Below are 15,679 nucleotides of genomic sequence, written 5' to 3' on the forward strand. Positions count from 1 at the left end.
ACCACAGGAACTCTTATAAAGGGCAACATTTAATTGGGGTGGCTCACACAGTTTTAGAGGTTCAGTCAATCAATTATCATCATGATGGGGAAAATGGTGGCATGCAGGCAGGTGTGGTGCTGGAGAAATAAATAGCCAAGTGTCCTACATCTTTTAGGCAACCGAAAGTTGACTGAGACACTATCCTGAGCATAGAAAACCTTAAAGTCTGCCCCTACAGTGACACACTTCCAAGAAGGCCATACCCACTCCAACAAAGCCACACCTCCTAATAGTGCCACTCACTGTGAGATTATGGGGGCCAATTACATTCAAACTACCACAATGGACTTTATGAGTTTTTCTTCCTGTACTGTATTTAAAAAAATATCGTGTGTGTGTGTGTGTGTGTGTGCATGCACGCATGTGTGCACACGCGTGCATTTGGAGCAGAGGAAAACTGGTGGGAATTGGTTCCTTCCTTTTATCATGTGGGCTCTGGGACTTACACTCAGTCAGGTCAAGTGCCTTTACCTGGTAAAGCTATCTTGCTGCCCCTAATTTTGTAAGACAAACAAATACAACTTTCTTTTTTCCTTAAAAATTTTTATTTTTAGCCGGGCGGTGGTGGCGCACGCCTTTAATCCCAGCACTCGGGAGGCAGAGCCAGGCGGATCTCTGTGAGTTCGAGGCCAGCCTGGTCTACCAAGTGAGTTCCAGGAAAGGCGCAAAGCTACACAGAGAAACCCTGTCTTGAAAAACCAAAAAAAAAAAAAAAAAAAATTTTTATTTTTGTAAAAGTGCATGGCTTCTCTTCTTTTTGACTAAAATCAAAGTGTAAACTCTGGTTCTTGTTTCATAAAAGCTTGCTGGATTACCCAGGAGAGATTCTCCTGCTTTGCCCTCCCCAGTAGCTGGGACTGTATTACCACACTAGCTTACCTCATTGTTCTTGTTTCAGAGTCTCATGCTGAATACAACATTAACTCAAATAGACCAGAGACAGAAAGGTATAAGACTCTTCAGGGAAAACAAATTTTTGCTATCTTTGATTGGACAGTAGTTTCTCAGGTAGGATACTTCCTAGGGTTATGGGTTCCCTGTGAATGTAGCCTCCTGGTGACTGTGGTGTCCCTTAAGTGTGGCTCACAATGAGTTACACTGTTATCCTTCCTTGTAAGTTCTAAGAAGGGTCTTCCCAGAGCAGGATAAAAGGAGGTGAACCAGATCTTGGGGTTCATCCATCCTAGCCAGTCCAGTGATGGGAGTCACCTCTGGTGTCTTAGTTACTTTTCTGTTGCTATTCAGAACACCGTGACCAAGGCAATTTATAAAGAAAGCATTGGATTGGGGCATTTAATTGAAGGTTTGCTTACAGTTTCAGAGGGTGGGTCCATGACCCTCATGGCAGAGAGCCTGGTGGCAGGCAGGCAGGCAGGCAGGAGCAGTAGCTGAGAGCTCACATCTGTTCCACAAGCAAGAGGCAGAGAGCCAGAGGCTAACTGGAAATGGAGGCGCTTCTAAAACCTCAAAGCCCCCATCAACCCCCACGACAGATCCCCTCCAATAAGGCCCCATGACCTAATTTTTCTCAAACAGTTCCTCCAACTGCAGACCAAGTATTCAAATATATGAGCCCGTGGGGGCCAGTCTTATTCAAACTACCACAGCTGGCAAGCCAGACAGGGTTCTGATCCAGGAAGGCCCAGGCTTAGGTCAGAGAGTGGACCTAAGCGCAGTGTTTCCTCGTGAAAGGGCTGACAGTGGAGTCCCATGTGTTCAGTGAAGGGTTGGAGCCTCTGAAGATAAAGCACCTCCACTCGATGCTCCTCGAAGCTGCTGTACCCTCATCTCCTGCCCATACGTAGTCACAGTTCCCTGGAGCCACAGGGACAGGCCGGGTGCCAGAGGCCCTGCATCCCTAGGTGGCTGGCAGAACTGACCACCAGGGATGTACAGGAATGGGTTCATTTTTCTCTGCCAACTAAGTAATTAAAAGACAGGAAAGACCTGTTAGTAGGAATCTTGGGGAGTCCCAGATGAGCCATCATATGGCACCTAAGGAATCAGGGCTCCTTCTTAGGGTTCTTACTCATTAATAAAAGAATTTAGGAATACACACAAACAGAAGCTGAGGACAATTAGAGTTCAAAAAAGAAGACCTCAGGGCAGGTGAGCCATAAATCTTGAAGCTGCCTGGAAGAGGGGAGGGGACTGGAGAAGAAAAGGAACGCAGCTTGAGCTGGGCAGCTCATGGGTAGAGGCCATCAAGGAACTGGCTTGCTCTCCATGGCTTGTTCAGCCTGTTTTCTCATAGCATCCAGGACCACCTGTTCAGGGGTGACACTGCCATAGGTGGCTGGCCCCTCCCACATTAATCATCAATCAAGAAAATGCTCCATAGGCTTGCCTGCAAGCCAATTTGATGGAGACATTATTTTCAACTGAGGTCCCCCTTCCCAGAGGACTCTGGCTTGTGTAAGTTGATAAAACAACAACAAAACAAACGGACAAAAACAAACCCCAAACCAAAACAAACTAGCCTGCACAGCCAGCATCTGGAAGAAAAAGACAAGGGAAGAGAAAGAAACAGCTCCATGTTTCCTCTTCAGGTCTCAGAAAGACCAACCTCTTGGGGCCTTTGCTTTTAGAGACTGCCCTCGTGGGTAGGAATTCCGGGAAAGAAGAGTACAGAATGTTAAGGTGAATCTGCTTCTCTAGGGGTGGAGGAGACAAGGGTCCCATCTCCGTCTAGACTGTAGCTGCCATTCTTTACATAACCACACCCACCTTTGCAGCCAGCTGGGCACACACAGAGAAAAGCTGTACCTGTTATTACCTCCAGCCAGCTCCAGCAAGTCAAATCCACAGCCTGCCACCTCACTCTATATGGCACTTGCTTTTCTTGATGCTGTGGCCAAAAGTACCTAAAGAAAACAGGGAAGGGAGGGAGGGAGGGAGAAAGGGAGGGAAGGGGGGAGGGAGGAAAGGACGAGGGGGTATTTTGGCTCAGATTCTGAGGGCACAATCCATCATAGAGGTGAAGGTTGGCCGCAGAAGCCAGACACAGCTAGTCACATGGGTACAGGTGTGGATCAGAGTCCAGAGGCGCACCTGCTGAGACTTCCAGGTTCCCGTGTCCCAGAACAAAGAATTGGACCAGAGATCTTAGATTATGATAGAAATAGAGATGTTTTATTGAGAAAAAGAAAAGCAGCTTAGAGAGACGGCTCAGGGGTTAAAGGCACGTAATGCCCTTGCAAAGCACGGGAATTTGGCTCCCAGCACTTACATGGTGACTCACAACTGCCTGTAACTCCAGTTCCAAGAGAACTGGCCACCTAGTACATGTAAATTTATGTAAACAAACATAACAAATAATAAATACATCTTTAAAACAGAGAGAGAGAAAAATACTCCTGAGAATGGAAGTGGGCTAAGGAGCTGGGACAGGCCCAAAATGCAGAAGATGCGTTTCCTAGTGGCTTGACCCTTTATAGGTCATTTACATAAGTGCTTCCTTCTCCAAGAGATCTCCTCAGCTTTGTCTCAAGCCTGTGGTTTTGTTATATGCTGCTCTGGTGTGTGTGTGTGTGTGTGTGTGTGTGTGTGTGTGTGTGTGTGTGTGTGTTCTAGTTTTTCTATTAACTGGCTTTTTTTTAATGTGTTTTTCATTCTCTCTCTCTGTCTCTCTGTCTCTCTGTCTCTCTGTCTCTCTGTCTGTGTGTGTGTGTGTGTGTGTGTGTGTGTGTGTGTGTGTATGTGTGTTCATGTGGGGTGCCTGTGTATGGGGGCCCATATGGGGGCCAGAGGAGAATGCTGGGTGTTGATCAGAGTCTTACTGAAACTGAAGCTTGCCACTTTAGTTAGGCCTGCTGGCCAGCAGGTTCCCAGAATCCATCGGTCTCCACCCCTCAGTGCTGGGTCACAGGCCATGTCACCGTGTAGCCACACATAGCTTTTATGTGAGTGCTAGAGGTTTGAACTCAGGTCCTTTAACTTTCACAGGATGATCTGGCTCCCTAGCTCCTCATGTTAATCATGGCCCCCTTTCTGTGGCCATCATATTACCTCTACAGTCAGGAAGCAGAGAGAGATGAATGCTGATAGTGGGCTGGCTTTTTTTTTTTTTTTTTTTTGAGAGGAGGGGCGGGCTAGGGACAGGGTCTCTCTGTATAGTCCTGGCTGCCCTGGAGCTCACCATGTAGACCTCAAACTCACAGAGATCTTCCTACCTCTGCCTCCTGATTAAAGATGTGTGCCATCATGCCTGGCCTTGACTTTCTTCTTTTTATTCAGTTTGGTAGTCCAGTCCCCAGGATGGCACCTCCCTGACCCGTTCAGATGGCTCTTCTCTCTTTGCTAAACTCTTCTAGAAACATCTTAATTGCCCCAGCCAGCAGGGCTTCAACGGGTTCTCGACCACCCTAAGGACGGAATGATAGGGACAGGAGACACAAAGGAAATACACCAAATCAAGATTCTGATCAAGGTGCAACTTTATTTTTCTCCAGAAGGGTTTATATAGTTCCTGCAGGGTGGGGGAGCAAGAAGCTGTTATCTGCATACGGTGGGGCAAGCTAACAGGATGTTTATGTAGGATGTTTACAGGGTGAAAGGGTCAAGGGCTCTGACTCAATGTCCTGTTGCTAGGCAACTTGACTGTAAGATGATCTAGTTCCCTGTCTTTTCTGGGGGTCTGTATTTTCCCACTAACTAGAGATTCTGTCCTTGTCCCTGACACTTAATAAGCACACTCGGAAGTCTATTTCCATGCTGATTCTAAATCCAGTCAAATTGATAATTAAAGTTAACTATCACAGTTCTTGGACCCTAAGATGGCAAAGCCATTGACATGCCCTTTATTCTGACTGGTAGGAGTCAAGAAAGGGGAATGACATCATCTTTGTTCATTATTATCCACCCTGTGCTGGAAACTTCTGTCCTTTCTTCTAGAGAAGGTACCAAGACCCAGAAGAAAATTACTAACCTGACTCCTAACTTGCATGAGGCAGAGCCTAACTACATCTTGAGTCATAAGGACAAAACAAGTTAAAAATCAGCAGCAAAACAGATGTGGTAGCTGTACTGGCTGGTTTTGTGTGTCAACTTAACACAAGCTAGAGTCATCAGAGAGGAAGGAGCCTCAGTTGAAGAAATACCTCCAAGAGATCCAGGTATAAGGCATTTTCTCAATTAGTGACTGTCTTAGCTAGGGTTTCTATTGTTGTGAAGAGATACCATGATGATAATGCAGTAAACCTTTGAAACTGTAAGCCGCCACCTCAATTAAATATTTTCTTTTATAAGAGTTGCCATGATCATGGTGTCTTGTCATACCAATAGAAACCCTAACTAAGACAGAAGTTGGTACTAGGGACTGGGGTTTTTCTGTGATAGGCCTGGCCATGCTTTAGTTTGAAGGAATATGACCCGTGATATTGTGGATTAGAAAAGCAGTGGAATGTTTTAAGTGCTGTTTAATGGGCCATCCTAGTAGGAACAAGGAAGACAGTGGTGCTGAGTGAGATTTGAACTGTGGGGCCTGGATCAAGAGGTTTCAGAGAAGAATGTTAGTATGTGGCCTAGAGACCAGTCTTGTGATATTTTGGTGAAGAATGTGGCTGCTTTTTTTTTCTTGTCTGAAAAGTCTGCCTGGGGCCAAAGTGAAGAGTTTTGGATTAATTCTGCTGGCAGAGGAAATCTCAAAACAGCCTAGTATTGACTCTGTCATGTGGTTATTAGTGTTAACTCTGATGAAGATTTATAATGAAAAGGAGCAAGATGAGCAAGGAAAAACACAAAATGTACAATTTGAGGAGAAAAGGAACACCAGGAATGGAGGGAGTTAGGTGGAATGGAGTTGAGTCCTGTGTTCAAGGAGATAAACAGATTAAGAAATGGAATAAATGGAGTGGTGACCTCAGGGCAAGATCCCATCCTGCTAATTTTCCAACTTGTGAAAAGGAATTAAATAAAAGCTTAGAGCCAGGGGTGGTGGGGCACACCTTTAATCCCAACACTGGGAAGGCAGAGACTGGCAGAGCTCTGAGTTTGAAGCTAGCTTGGTCCACAGAGCAAGTTTCAGAACAGCCAAACTTAGGCAGTGAAGGAAATCATCAAAAACAGAAAGCTGGTGAAGATGTAATTGAACAAGGGGGCCATGTTCCAGCCCCAGTAAGCAGCAGAACTTGGCAGCTTTGGCCATGTGGTTCCAGAGTTAAGGATAGAAGAAAGGGGCTATGGAACCTTCCTCAGTGACTAAGGAAAGCTGCTGAGGCCAGGCATGTGCCAGGGGTGTCCCATTGTGTGAAGCTGTGAAGGTGAAGCTTGGATTGCCTTGGAGATCCCAAGATGTTGTGATAGACCCCAGACCCAGGGTACTACCTTCTCGGGTGGGTGCCCCAAGAACCCAGACTCCAGTCCAGTTGATGCAAGCAGCAAGAGGTTTATTGATGTGGCTGTACAGTCGGGCTCCTCTTGTTCTGAGAGCAAGAGTTGCACCTACTACAGCCATATGGGTACTTTAAAGGAAAAACCCACAAAAGCCATAAGATTACAATTCCCATACAATTTCGTTCTGATTGATTTATGTCACAAGATCATGGCCTGATCACAGGGTGGGTACAATCACGTCCACATGCACATTCTTCCCGAAACCTCAAGAGGTGGGAGTGAAGGTTACACAAAGGTTACAGTGGTCTTTCTTGGAACACTTGCAATTATCCCAGTCACAGTTGAGCTCATCTCTTAACAGAAATCTCTTTACATTGTTACATTGTGGCAGAGGTGGTTGAGTAATGGCTGAGTCAGTTTGCCCTTGGAACTAGCTTTTTAGTTTCTCATTTCCTGGGGCTTGCGGGTGTAAGCCTGAAGGGTTAGGGTCTTTCAGTTGGAGATGCTAGAGCTATGGGATACCTGTTGAGGAGAGCTACTTACAGGGAGTGGAACCAGCTCAAGAGAGAGAAGTGTGTTACAGTCAACAAAAGAGAAAGGAGTTGGAGATCTGGGGATCACTTTGACATCAAATATGGAGATGCAGTTTGGAGTTTGCCCAGCTGGTTTTTGGTCTTGCTTGGTTCAGTATTTCCTCATATGCTCCCTTCCCTAGGAATGGTAATGTATACCTGTGCCATTATATGTTGGAAATATGTGATTTGCTTTTTGCTTTTTATTTTACAGGTGATTACAGTTAAGAGATTGCATGAATTTCAGAAGAAACTTTGAACTTTAAACTTTTAAATAAGTTTGGTACTGTTACAGACTATGGGAACTTTTGAAGTTGGACTGAATGAATTTTTGCATATGGCTACAAGCCTTTGGGGGCTGTTGTAGGAATTTAGCAGAGTCACTGTATGTAGGGTAAACATTAGAGTGAATAGTTGTTTTCTAGAAGTACTTTGATCTTGAAGAATCATTGTGGAAAAAAGTAAAGAATCTTTGTGGAAAACAGTGATTGTTTTCTGGAATTTGTAGAACTTTTTCTGAAGGGGCATTGTCGCCTTCACATGACTTTGGTCACAAGACGCCTCTGGTCGTCATTGGCTATATGGCCTGGGATACAGAAGACCCGGTTTCAACCCGCACAAACAAACAAACAAACAAACAAACAAACAAACAAAACATTTTCCTCAGAGTTTTACCTGGTGGTTGTAAGTACTTTCTTCTTTCTTTGAAAGGCAGTAAATCTTTTTGAAGACTAGATAAGCTTTTTGTCATAGTTCTGGCTCAGTAGAGTCTTTTACCTCAGCCATCTCTTTGAAATGTAAGCCTCAAGGAACTTAGTACGTCCACAGGTGGGAGTGACTTACGTACAGAATGGGACAAAGTCGCCCCTTGTTTTAGACAGCTAGGGTTTGTGTCTCCTCTGGGTAAAGCCAACGTACCCAGGTGGCCACCTCAATTACCAGGCCAGTTTAGGGTGAACTTTGCACCAAGCATTTTAGAAGCTTCATACAAAGAACCAGGGAGAATAAATATTTGTCACCATACCACATTGTGTGACTTCCTGTTTGTTCCCTACCATACAAGCATGAGGTAGGATAAAAAGATGGGGGGATGTGCTGGGCGGTGGTAGCACACACCTTTAATCCCAGCACTTGGGAGGCAGAGCCAGGTGGATCTCTGTGAGTTCGAGGCCAGCCTGGGCTACAGAGTGAATTCCAGGAAAGGCACAAAGCTACACAGAGAAACCCTGTCTTGAAAAAAAAAGGGGGGGGGGACAAGAGGTGAAAGGACCCAATAGTCTGTCTAGTCAAAGCCTCTAGCCAGCTGAGAGTAGAGAATCTGAGCACAGTTAACAGCATTTGCTATGAAGGTGTTGTGTGACTATTTCCAGGGAGACATGAACAAACGTCTACTCAGCCTAGATAGTAAGGATACCATCAAAGTCCTATTTAGTGAACCAATAATTTTTATGCGTTACTTATAGGAGTATGGGTGAGGGTGTCTTAGTTACTTTTCTATTGCTGTGATAAGCCATTATGACTAGGGCAACATCTAGAAAGAGTTTATTGGGAGATTACAGTTTCAGAGGGTTAGAGTTCATGATCATCATGGTGGGGAGCATGGCAGCAGGCAGGCATGGATGGTGTTGGAGCAGGAGCTGAAGGTTTGCATCTTGATCCACAAGTAGCAGGCACACACGCACGCACGCACGCACACGCACACACACACACACACACACACACGCACACTCACGGAATGGCATGGACTTTTGAAACCTCAGTGGCATATCTCCTCCGAAAGGTCACACCTCCGAATCCTTCCCAAGCAGTTCCACCAACTGGGGATCAAATATTCAAACATAAGAGCCTAAGAGGCTATTTTCATTTAAACTACCACAGAGGGGTTATATATAGGAGCAGAAATGACTTAAAGACAACTTAATTACCAAAAGCCCACCCTGTATGGGTAATGGCTCATGAAAACTGGAAACCTGGAGCACACTGCACAGCCTGCAGGTAGCTCAACAGGCCTGGAGAGTGTCCAAACAGCTCAGTTCTGAGTGTTTTCTATGCAGCTTGCTGGTCTGAGAGTGTCTTTCAGCAGTTCTTACTGCTTACATAAATTTGGAGTGTGAGGGACCTAGAACATGTTTTCAGTTTCAGGGACTTCCTGAAACTTTTGAGTTGTTTACTTCTTGAGTTTTAACTAACTTCTCTGCAGGATGGAATGTTTTAGCCACCCCCATCCCCTTTAGAAAACTCTGTGCCTTTATAAGCTTCTCTCCAAGACAGAGGGTTTTATCTCAGAGGAAATTGCTATAAAATACTACTCTAGTTTGACCCAATTCATTTGGGAATGCTGTCAAATTATAGCTTCACATGGTGTCTCAGTTAGGGTTTCTATTTTTTTTTTTTTTTTTTTGGTTTTTCGAGACAGGGTTTCTCTGTGTAGCTTTGTGCCTTTCCTGGAACTCACTCTGTAGACCAGGCTGGCCTCGAACTCACAAAGATCCGCCTGCCTCTGCCTCTGAGTGCTGGGATTAAAGGCTTGTGCCACCACCGCCCAGCAGGGTTTCTATTGTTGCAGTGAAACACCATGACCATAAAGCAAGTTGGGAAGGAAAGGGTTTATTTGGCTTATACTTTCAGATCATAGTCCATCATCGGAGGAAGTCAGAACAAGAACTCAAGCAGGCAGAGAATCTGGAGGCAGGAGCTGATGCAGAAGTCATGGAGGGGTGCTGCTTACTGGCTTGCTTCCCCTGGCTTGCTCAGCTTGCTTTCTTAGAACCCAAGATCACCAGCCCTTGGGATGGCACCACCCACCATGGGCTGGGCTGTGTCCCATTGATCACTAATTGAGAAAATGCCTTAGAGTTGGATCTCATGGAGGCATTTCCTCAAATGAGGCTCCTTCCCCTCTAATGACTCTAGTGTGCCTCCACCTTTTCCCCCCAGGGTACTCTTGAGGAGTGAGGGATAAGAGATTTAGATAGAATTATAGAGGGGAGAGAGAGAGAGAGAGAGAGAGAGAGAGAGAGAGAGAGAGAGAGAGAGAGAGAGAGAGAGAGAAACATAGGATCTCCTTGGGAGGGCCTGGGTCCTAATCCACTGGCCCAGAACTTTATTCAAAAGGGCTTTTTATAACAATGCCAAAGGATAAGGCAAAAGACTGCTCTCCTTTTGACTTGCTAGATATAGCCAAGTGTAGACCCTACCAAACACCTGGTAGCCAGGCCCATGGTCCAATCATTCTGTTATGCAGCCCTACTGGTAAAGCAAGCTCAGATCTCACTAGGCAACTTTTGCGGGCTCCAACACTCTATCTTGTGTTAAGTTGACACATAAAACCAGCCAGTACAGATGGGTATGAGAAACATTTTTGTTTTATGTTTTCCCACCGAATTAGCCTAACAAAGACTCATATTTCCCGAGTCCCCTCCTTCCTCTTTATACTCATTAGCTAATTGCATCACAATGCAAGCCAGTGAATTGTGAAGTTGAGCTCCCACCAATGGGATGAACACAGTCACCACCTACATCACAGATAAAAGATAGAGGCCATTTTGGCCAAGAGTGCTTTCAAGCCTGGTTTGGGTTCTGACACACTTTTTTTTTTTTTTTTTTTTTTTTTGGTTTTTCGAGACAAGGTTTCTCTGTGTAGCTTTGCGCCTTTTCCTGGAACTCACTTGGTAGCCCAGGCTGGCCTCGAACTCACAGAGATCCGCCTGGCTCTGCCTCCTGAGTGCTGGGATTAAAGGCGTGCGCCACCACCGCCCGGCCACACATTTCTTTTTGCAAAAAGAAATTGCCTTGCTGAATTGCTTTTGGTTCTTTTGTGTATTCCTCTGTGTGACATCAAAATGATTATTTTCCCAATATAGGGCCTTCAGATGGTGGGTTCCATGGCTTCAAATGGGGGCTGGTCACATGGGGGCTTCTGTAGATTCAGATGGGGCTGGTTACCACAAAGACCAGGCACAGGATTAGTGGGCTGGACCTCTCAGATCTACTCATGACCTCCAGGTAGGAGAAAGGGGTAGGTGATTGAATTCAGCCACCAACAGTCAGTGGTTTAATCAATCATGATTATGTAATGAAACCTTCCTGAAAGCTCCGGACATGGATGCATAGGAGAACTCCTGCTGTGTTGGGTAGGTGTCTGTCCCATAGGGAAAGACATTCCTACATCTTCCTCTTCTTGCCCCCACCCTACGTCCCCTCATCTGCGTGGTGTTTTGAATAAGAAGTCCCCACCCCTGGAGGCTCATATGTTTGAATGCTTGATCATAAGGGACTGACACCACTTGACAGGGATTAGGAGGTGTGGCCTTGTTGGAGGAAGTGTGTCACTAGGCTTTGATGTTTCAAAAGCCCAAGCCAGGCCCAGTGTCACTCTCTCTTCCTGCTGCCTGTGGATCCAGATGTAGAACTCCCAGCTACCTCTCCAGCACCATGTCTGCCTGAGTACCACTATGCTTTCCACCATGATGATAATGGACTAAACCTCTGAAACTGTAAGCCAGCCCCAGTTAAATGTTTTCCTTTATAAGTATTGTCACGGTCACAGTGTCTATTCATAGCAATAGAACATTGACTGTGACAATCTAGTTACTCCTGATCTGTGTCCTTCATGACAAATGCATATCTGTAAGGCAGGTGTTTGTAGTGACTCCTGTGAATCATGACTTGTTTAACTTGAAGTTATTTCTGGAGTAGTTAGTGTCAAAGCCCGGGCTCTGGCAGCCCTAACAAGCTAGGCTTAGCCACCTGCGCAGCAAGTAAAGGCCATTTTGTAGTGAAAAGCAGAGCAAGGAGGTTTATTCAGTGAGACCACGCTGGGAAGAGGAACAAATGAAGAGGCCCATAGACTCCACAGGTCCGCCTTTGAGGTCCTGAAACGAGGTTCAGGCTTGCATGGGGGCAAGAGGTATGCACACCCGAGCAGTCCTGGTCAAGATGTGGTGCTGCCCATCACTGACCCATCATTGTTTCTGCTGCAGTTTATCCAAGGGCAAGGAGGTCTGGTCGCTGTCAGCACCACGTGAAATCTCCTCTTGTGAAGTTTGTGTTGCTGTGAGAAGGATCCTGATCAAAAGCTACTTGGTGGGAGGAGAGGGCTGACTTCAGTCAGGGCAGGAATTCAAGGGGGAACGGAAGCAGAGACCATGGAGGAATGACCTTCCTGGCTTGCTCACCCTGACTTGTTTAGCTTGTTTTTTTATACACCCCAGGGCCACCTGCCTAGGCTGGCACCACCTATAGTGAGCTGGGCCCTCCCACATCAATTACGAATCAGGAAGATGCCCCACAGACATGTGCACGGGCCAGTCTGAGGGACTCTCGAATGAGGTTCCCTCTTTCTAGCTGACCATGGCTGGGGTCAAGTTGACAAACCAAACCAAACCAAACCAAACCAAACCAAACCAAACCAAACCAAACCAAACCAACCACCCAGTGCAGGAGGCAGCTTCCTCCTCTGACGGGACCAGAGCTTCAGCTCTGCCCGGAGTGAGGCTCCTGAAAAAGTGCCAGTCCTTGACAGCCATGCTCTCAGAAGCCTGATAGCCCAGAGTGTCTCTTTAGAACATCTCTGCTTCTGCCCAGACACTTACAAAGGGACAGTGGAAGTGACGGAAGCAGGAGTGTGGGAGGCTCCAGACGTGGAGCTGGTGTCTGAAGTCGGAACTGAACCCTAACTCGTGGCGTCTGATGTGAACCCAGGCTGACAGTGTCGGGATCGGCATGAGCTATGGGTTACGCGGCTTGTGTCTGAGCAGCGCGCACACACCTTGCTTAGACGCTACACGGGTCTGGCTTGGAGCTGTGCCAGTGCGTGGCCGACCTTATCTTGCACACTCCATTGCTGTGCCTCGCTCACTCCCTGCTGCCACGAGGCTAAGGCTTCAGGGCCTTGACGTCCCTTGCAGACTCGGCTTTCTGCCCTGTCCTGAGGCTCGCTAGGGTTGGTCACATCTTAGAAGGGTTCAGATGGAGAAGACCTAGCTCATAACCCTGGCGCCAGGTGAGGAGGCCTCTCCTGGTCCTGAGATCCACTGTGGTACCCCAGTAGTGATGGAGTTTGGCGGTAGCTCAGCAAGGCCTGACTCAGCATCCCGCCCTCCCATGCATGCTCATCACCACTGAGGAATGACCTGTGGCCGCCTCTCCACCCTGGAGATCCTCGGGTAAGGCAGGCCTATGCTTGCTTTGTCAGTCCTTCAGGAGCTCAGGACAGACAGACAGACAGACAGAGACATAGAGCCAAATGGATTTTTATTAGCAGCAGATAGAAGGCATTATGTTCTCTCTGGATCCAGGAATGAAGGTTCTTGCGGAACAAGCTTGGGCTGGTTGCACCTGGCAGGCAGGGATCCCAGGGCAGGCTGCTCACTGAAGGCGTTCCTCTACAGGGGCTATGGGTGGGGAGGAAGAGAGAGGGGGGTTACCTCTGCTTCTGACCTAGTCATACCCATCATTCTAGGGACCTGAAGGGCAGCCACTTTTATGGGCTTTGCAGGTGAGCATATACAATTCTTTACACGCCCCCCCCCCCCATCACTGATAGGCACGTGGGTGAGACACCCTCACCTACAACAGGGATGCCCAGGTCACAGGGAGACATGGACCGTTGGGTTTGAGCCTGTGTCTTGCTCATGTTCTTAACTCTGAACACTGCTACCTCAGGTTAACTGTGAAAGGTCCAGTGTGGCTCATAACCTCACCAGGACCAGCTTTGAGTGGTAGGATGGTCTGTTTCCCCAGGCCTTGCCCATTGACACCCATTCCTATCGTGAGCAGCCCCGTCAAGTACCCGTAAGCCTGAAGGTGGTGTAATGTGGCTTGGCCAAGACGTTCTCCTCCTACCTCTGGGACCTAGCCCTGGGGCCGATCTCACGTTCTACCTGTTCTTGGGCCTGATGAAGGGCAAGGTGACGGCCAGAGGAGGCCTAGAGAGAAAGGGGACTGCGGGGTCTCAAGGCTGCATACCTGCTTGTGGAGTCTGGCAACTCATGGCACAGCCGATGCGGCAGCATTTCATGTTGCCGTCACAGTCACTGTCTCTGAAGCATGTGCTCTCCTGTGGACATGGCCCAGCAGAGACCATGTTGACTGGATTCCAGGGGCAGTGGCCAATCTTTGGAACATCAACTGGGGAGAGATGGCCACTCTCTTACCACCCAAATCCCTTTCATGCCCCAGCTTTGCTGAATCCACCTTACTGACCCCCCTGGCTGGAAAGACCCCATTTTTGTGGACGGGGCATCTGCTGAGGTCTTTGCTCTGGCTGTCAGGCAGTGCCCTTGGTGACCCAGAGACCCCAGGGACCAGGGTGGCCAGAAGGCTGCAGGGAGGGTCTGGCAGGTGAGTGGCTCTCACAGAGTTAGTGTGCGTGGGTGCAAAGGTCTGTGCATCCTCTTCAGGCAGACTCTTGACCCTGTTGGCTCCTCCCCCCTGACCCCCCCCCCCCCAGGACCGGGCAGGGCCTTACTGTTGACAAGAGTTTTGCAGATGGCACTACAGGAACTGGGACAGCAGGCAGCATTCTGGGCACACTCCGCAATGGTGCGACAGTTGATACACTCTGCACCCTCACTGAGCCTGGCTTCAGGACACATGAGCTGAACTGCACAAAAGACGGGGAGGTAAATCAGGGCCTAGCTGTCACCTCTTCTCAGAAGAAGGCCTGGAGATGTGGATGGAAATGGCAAGAAACCCAGGCTCTGAGCAGCCTTAAAGGTGAAAATCCGCCAGGGTTGTGGCCTGGGTGATAGGCACATAAGAAGTCAGCTGTGAAATTTGAGAAGCACGTCACAGGCTCGTGGTCATAGGCAGAGCATTAAGGACCTGACTAGAAATGACCAGGGCCTGAGGGCAACTCCCATCAACCTATCTCTCAACCTGGACATTTTCCACACAGGTCCCTGATTTTCTGCCATCTTTGGATTTTCCTTAAGGGGCGGGGGGGCTTTTGTTCCTCGCCTCTTCATTGCCCTGGGCTTGGAGATCTGGGAACAATTTGGGGGACTCTCCAAGCCACTTACAGCAGCGAGGTGAACAGCTGTGGCCTTCCTGACCAGCAGTGAGGTGAACAGCTGTGGCCTTCCTGACCAGCAGTGAGGTGAACAGCTGTGGCCTTCCTGACCAGCAGTGAGGTGAACATCGGGGGCCTACCTGCGTTGAAGACTTGTTCCAGTGGATTCAGAGCAAGGGCCACCTCCAGGGCCAGCAGGCCGAGAGCAAGGCTGATGAAGCAGCGCATGGTGACGATGGTGGGCAGGTGACAGATGGCGGGCAGGTGACGGATGGCAGCCTGCGTGCCTGGGATGCATTTAAAGGACCCGCAGGAGGAAGACTTCAGGGGCGGGGGTGGAGGGGCAGGCTGGCAGAGCCCTAGACGGGCTGAAACACTTCCTTCTTGGACACATGGACCGAGCAGGCCCAGGCTGCCAGGAGTGAGTGCCACAATTGGAGGCCACAGTTTTTTTTTTTAAAAGTCCTTTGTAAGGGTGATCATTTTCTTCCATTTAAAATGTCATACATATTTATTACGAAAATAAAGAAAATTAAGGAGCAGAGAAGGAAGAAATAGGACTCCTAACAAATGTGAAGGGGTCACTTTGAATCTTTGGGTTGGAACCCTTTACAATCAAGGGACATTCTGAGCTCCAAATCTGTCACATAGGAAACAGGACAGGCGGTGTCGAGCAAGCCTCAGGGGCTACCTCAGAGGCTGACTTACTCTCCTGGGG

At 47.9% G+C, this 15,679-nt stretch overlaps 1 protein-coding gene across 1 annotated transcript; it reads right to left on the minus strand.

Moving 5' to 3' along the window:
• Window positions 1-13,191: 13,191 nt before the first annotated feature.
• On the minus strand, window positions 13,192-15,189 carry LOC102906985 (whey acidic protein-like). Its single transcript, XM_006973012.4, has 4 exons — window positions 15,102-15,189; window positions 14,419-14,553; window positions 13,917-14,078; window positions 13,192-13,342 (listed from the first exon to the last, which is right to left on the minus strand). Exons 1-4 carry the CDS (start codon window positions 15,187-15,189, stop codon window positions 13,317-13,319), a joined length of 411 nt encoding a protein of 136 aa, XP_006973074.1. The 3' UTR covers window positions 13,192-13,316.
• Between the last annotated feature and the right edge of the window lie 490 nt (window positions 15,190-15,679).

This window comes from Peromyscus maniculatus, chromosome 10 (assembly GCF_049852395.1).
Source record: "Peromyscus maniculatus bairdii isolate BWxNUB_F1_BW_parent chromosome 10, HU_Pman_BW_mat_3.1, whole genome shotgun sequence".
Taxonomy (NCBI): Eukaryota; Metazoa; Chordata; class Mammalia; order Rodentia; family Cricetidae; genus Peromyscus; species Peromyscus maniculatus.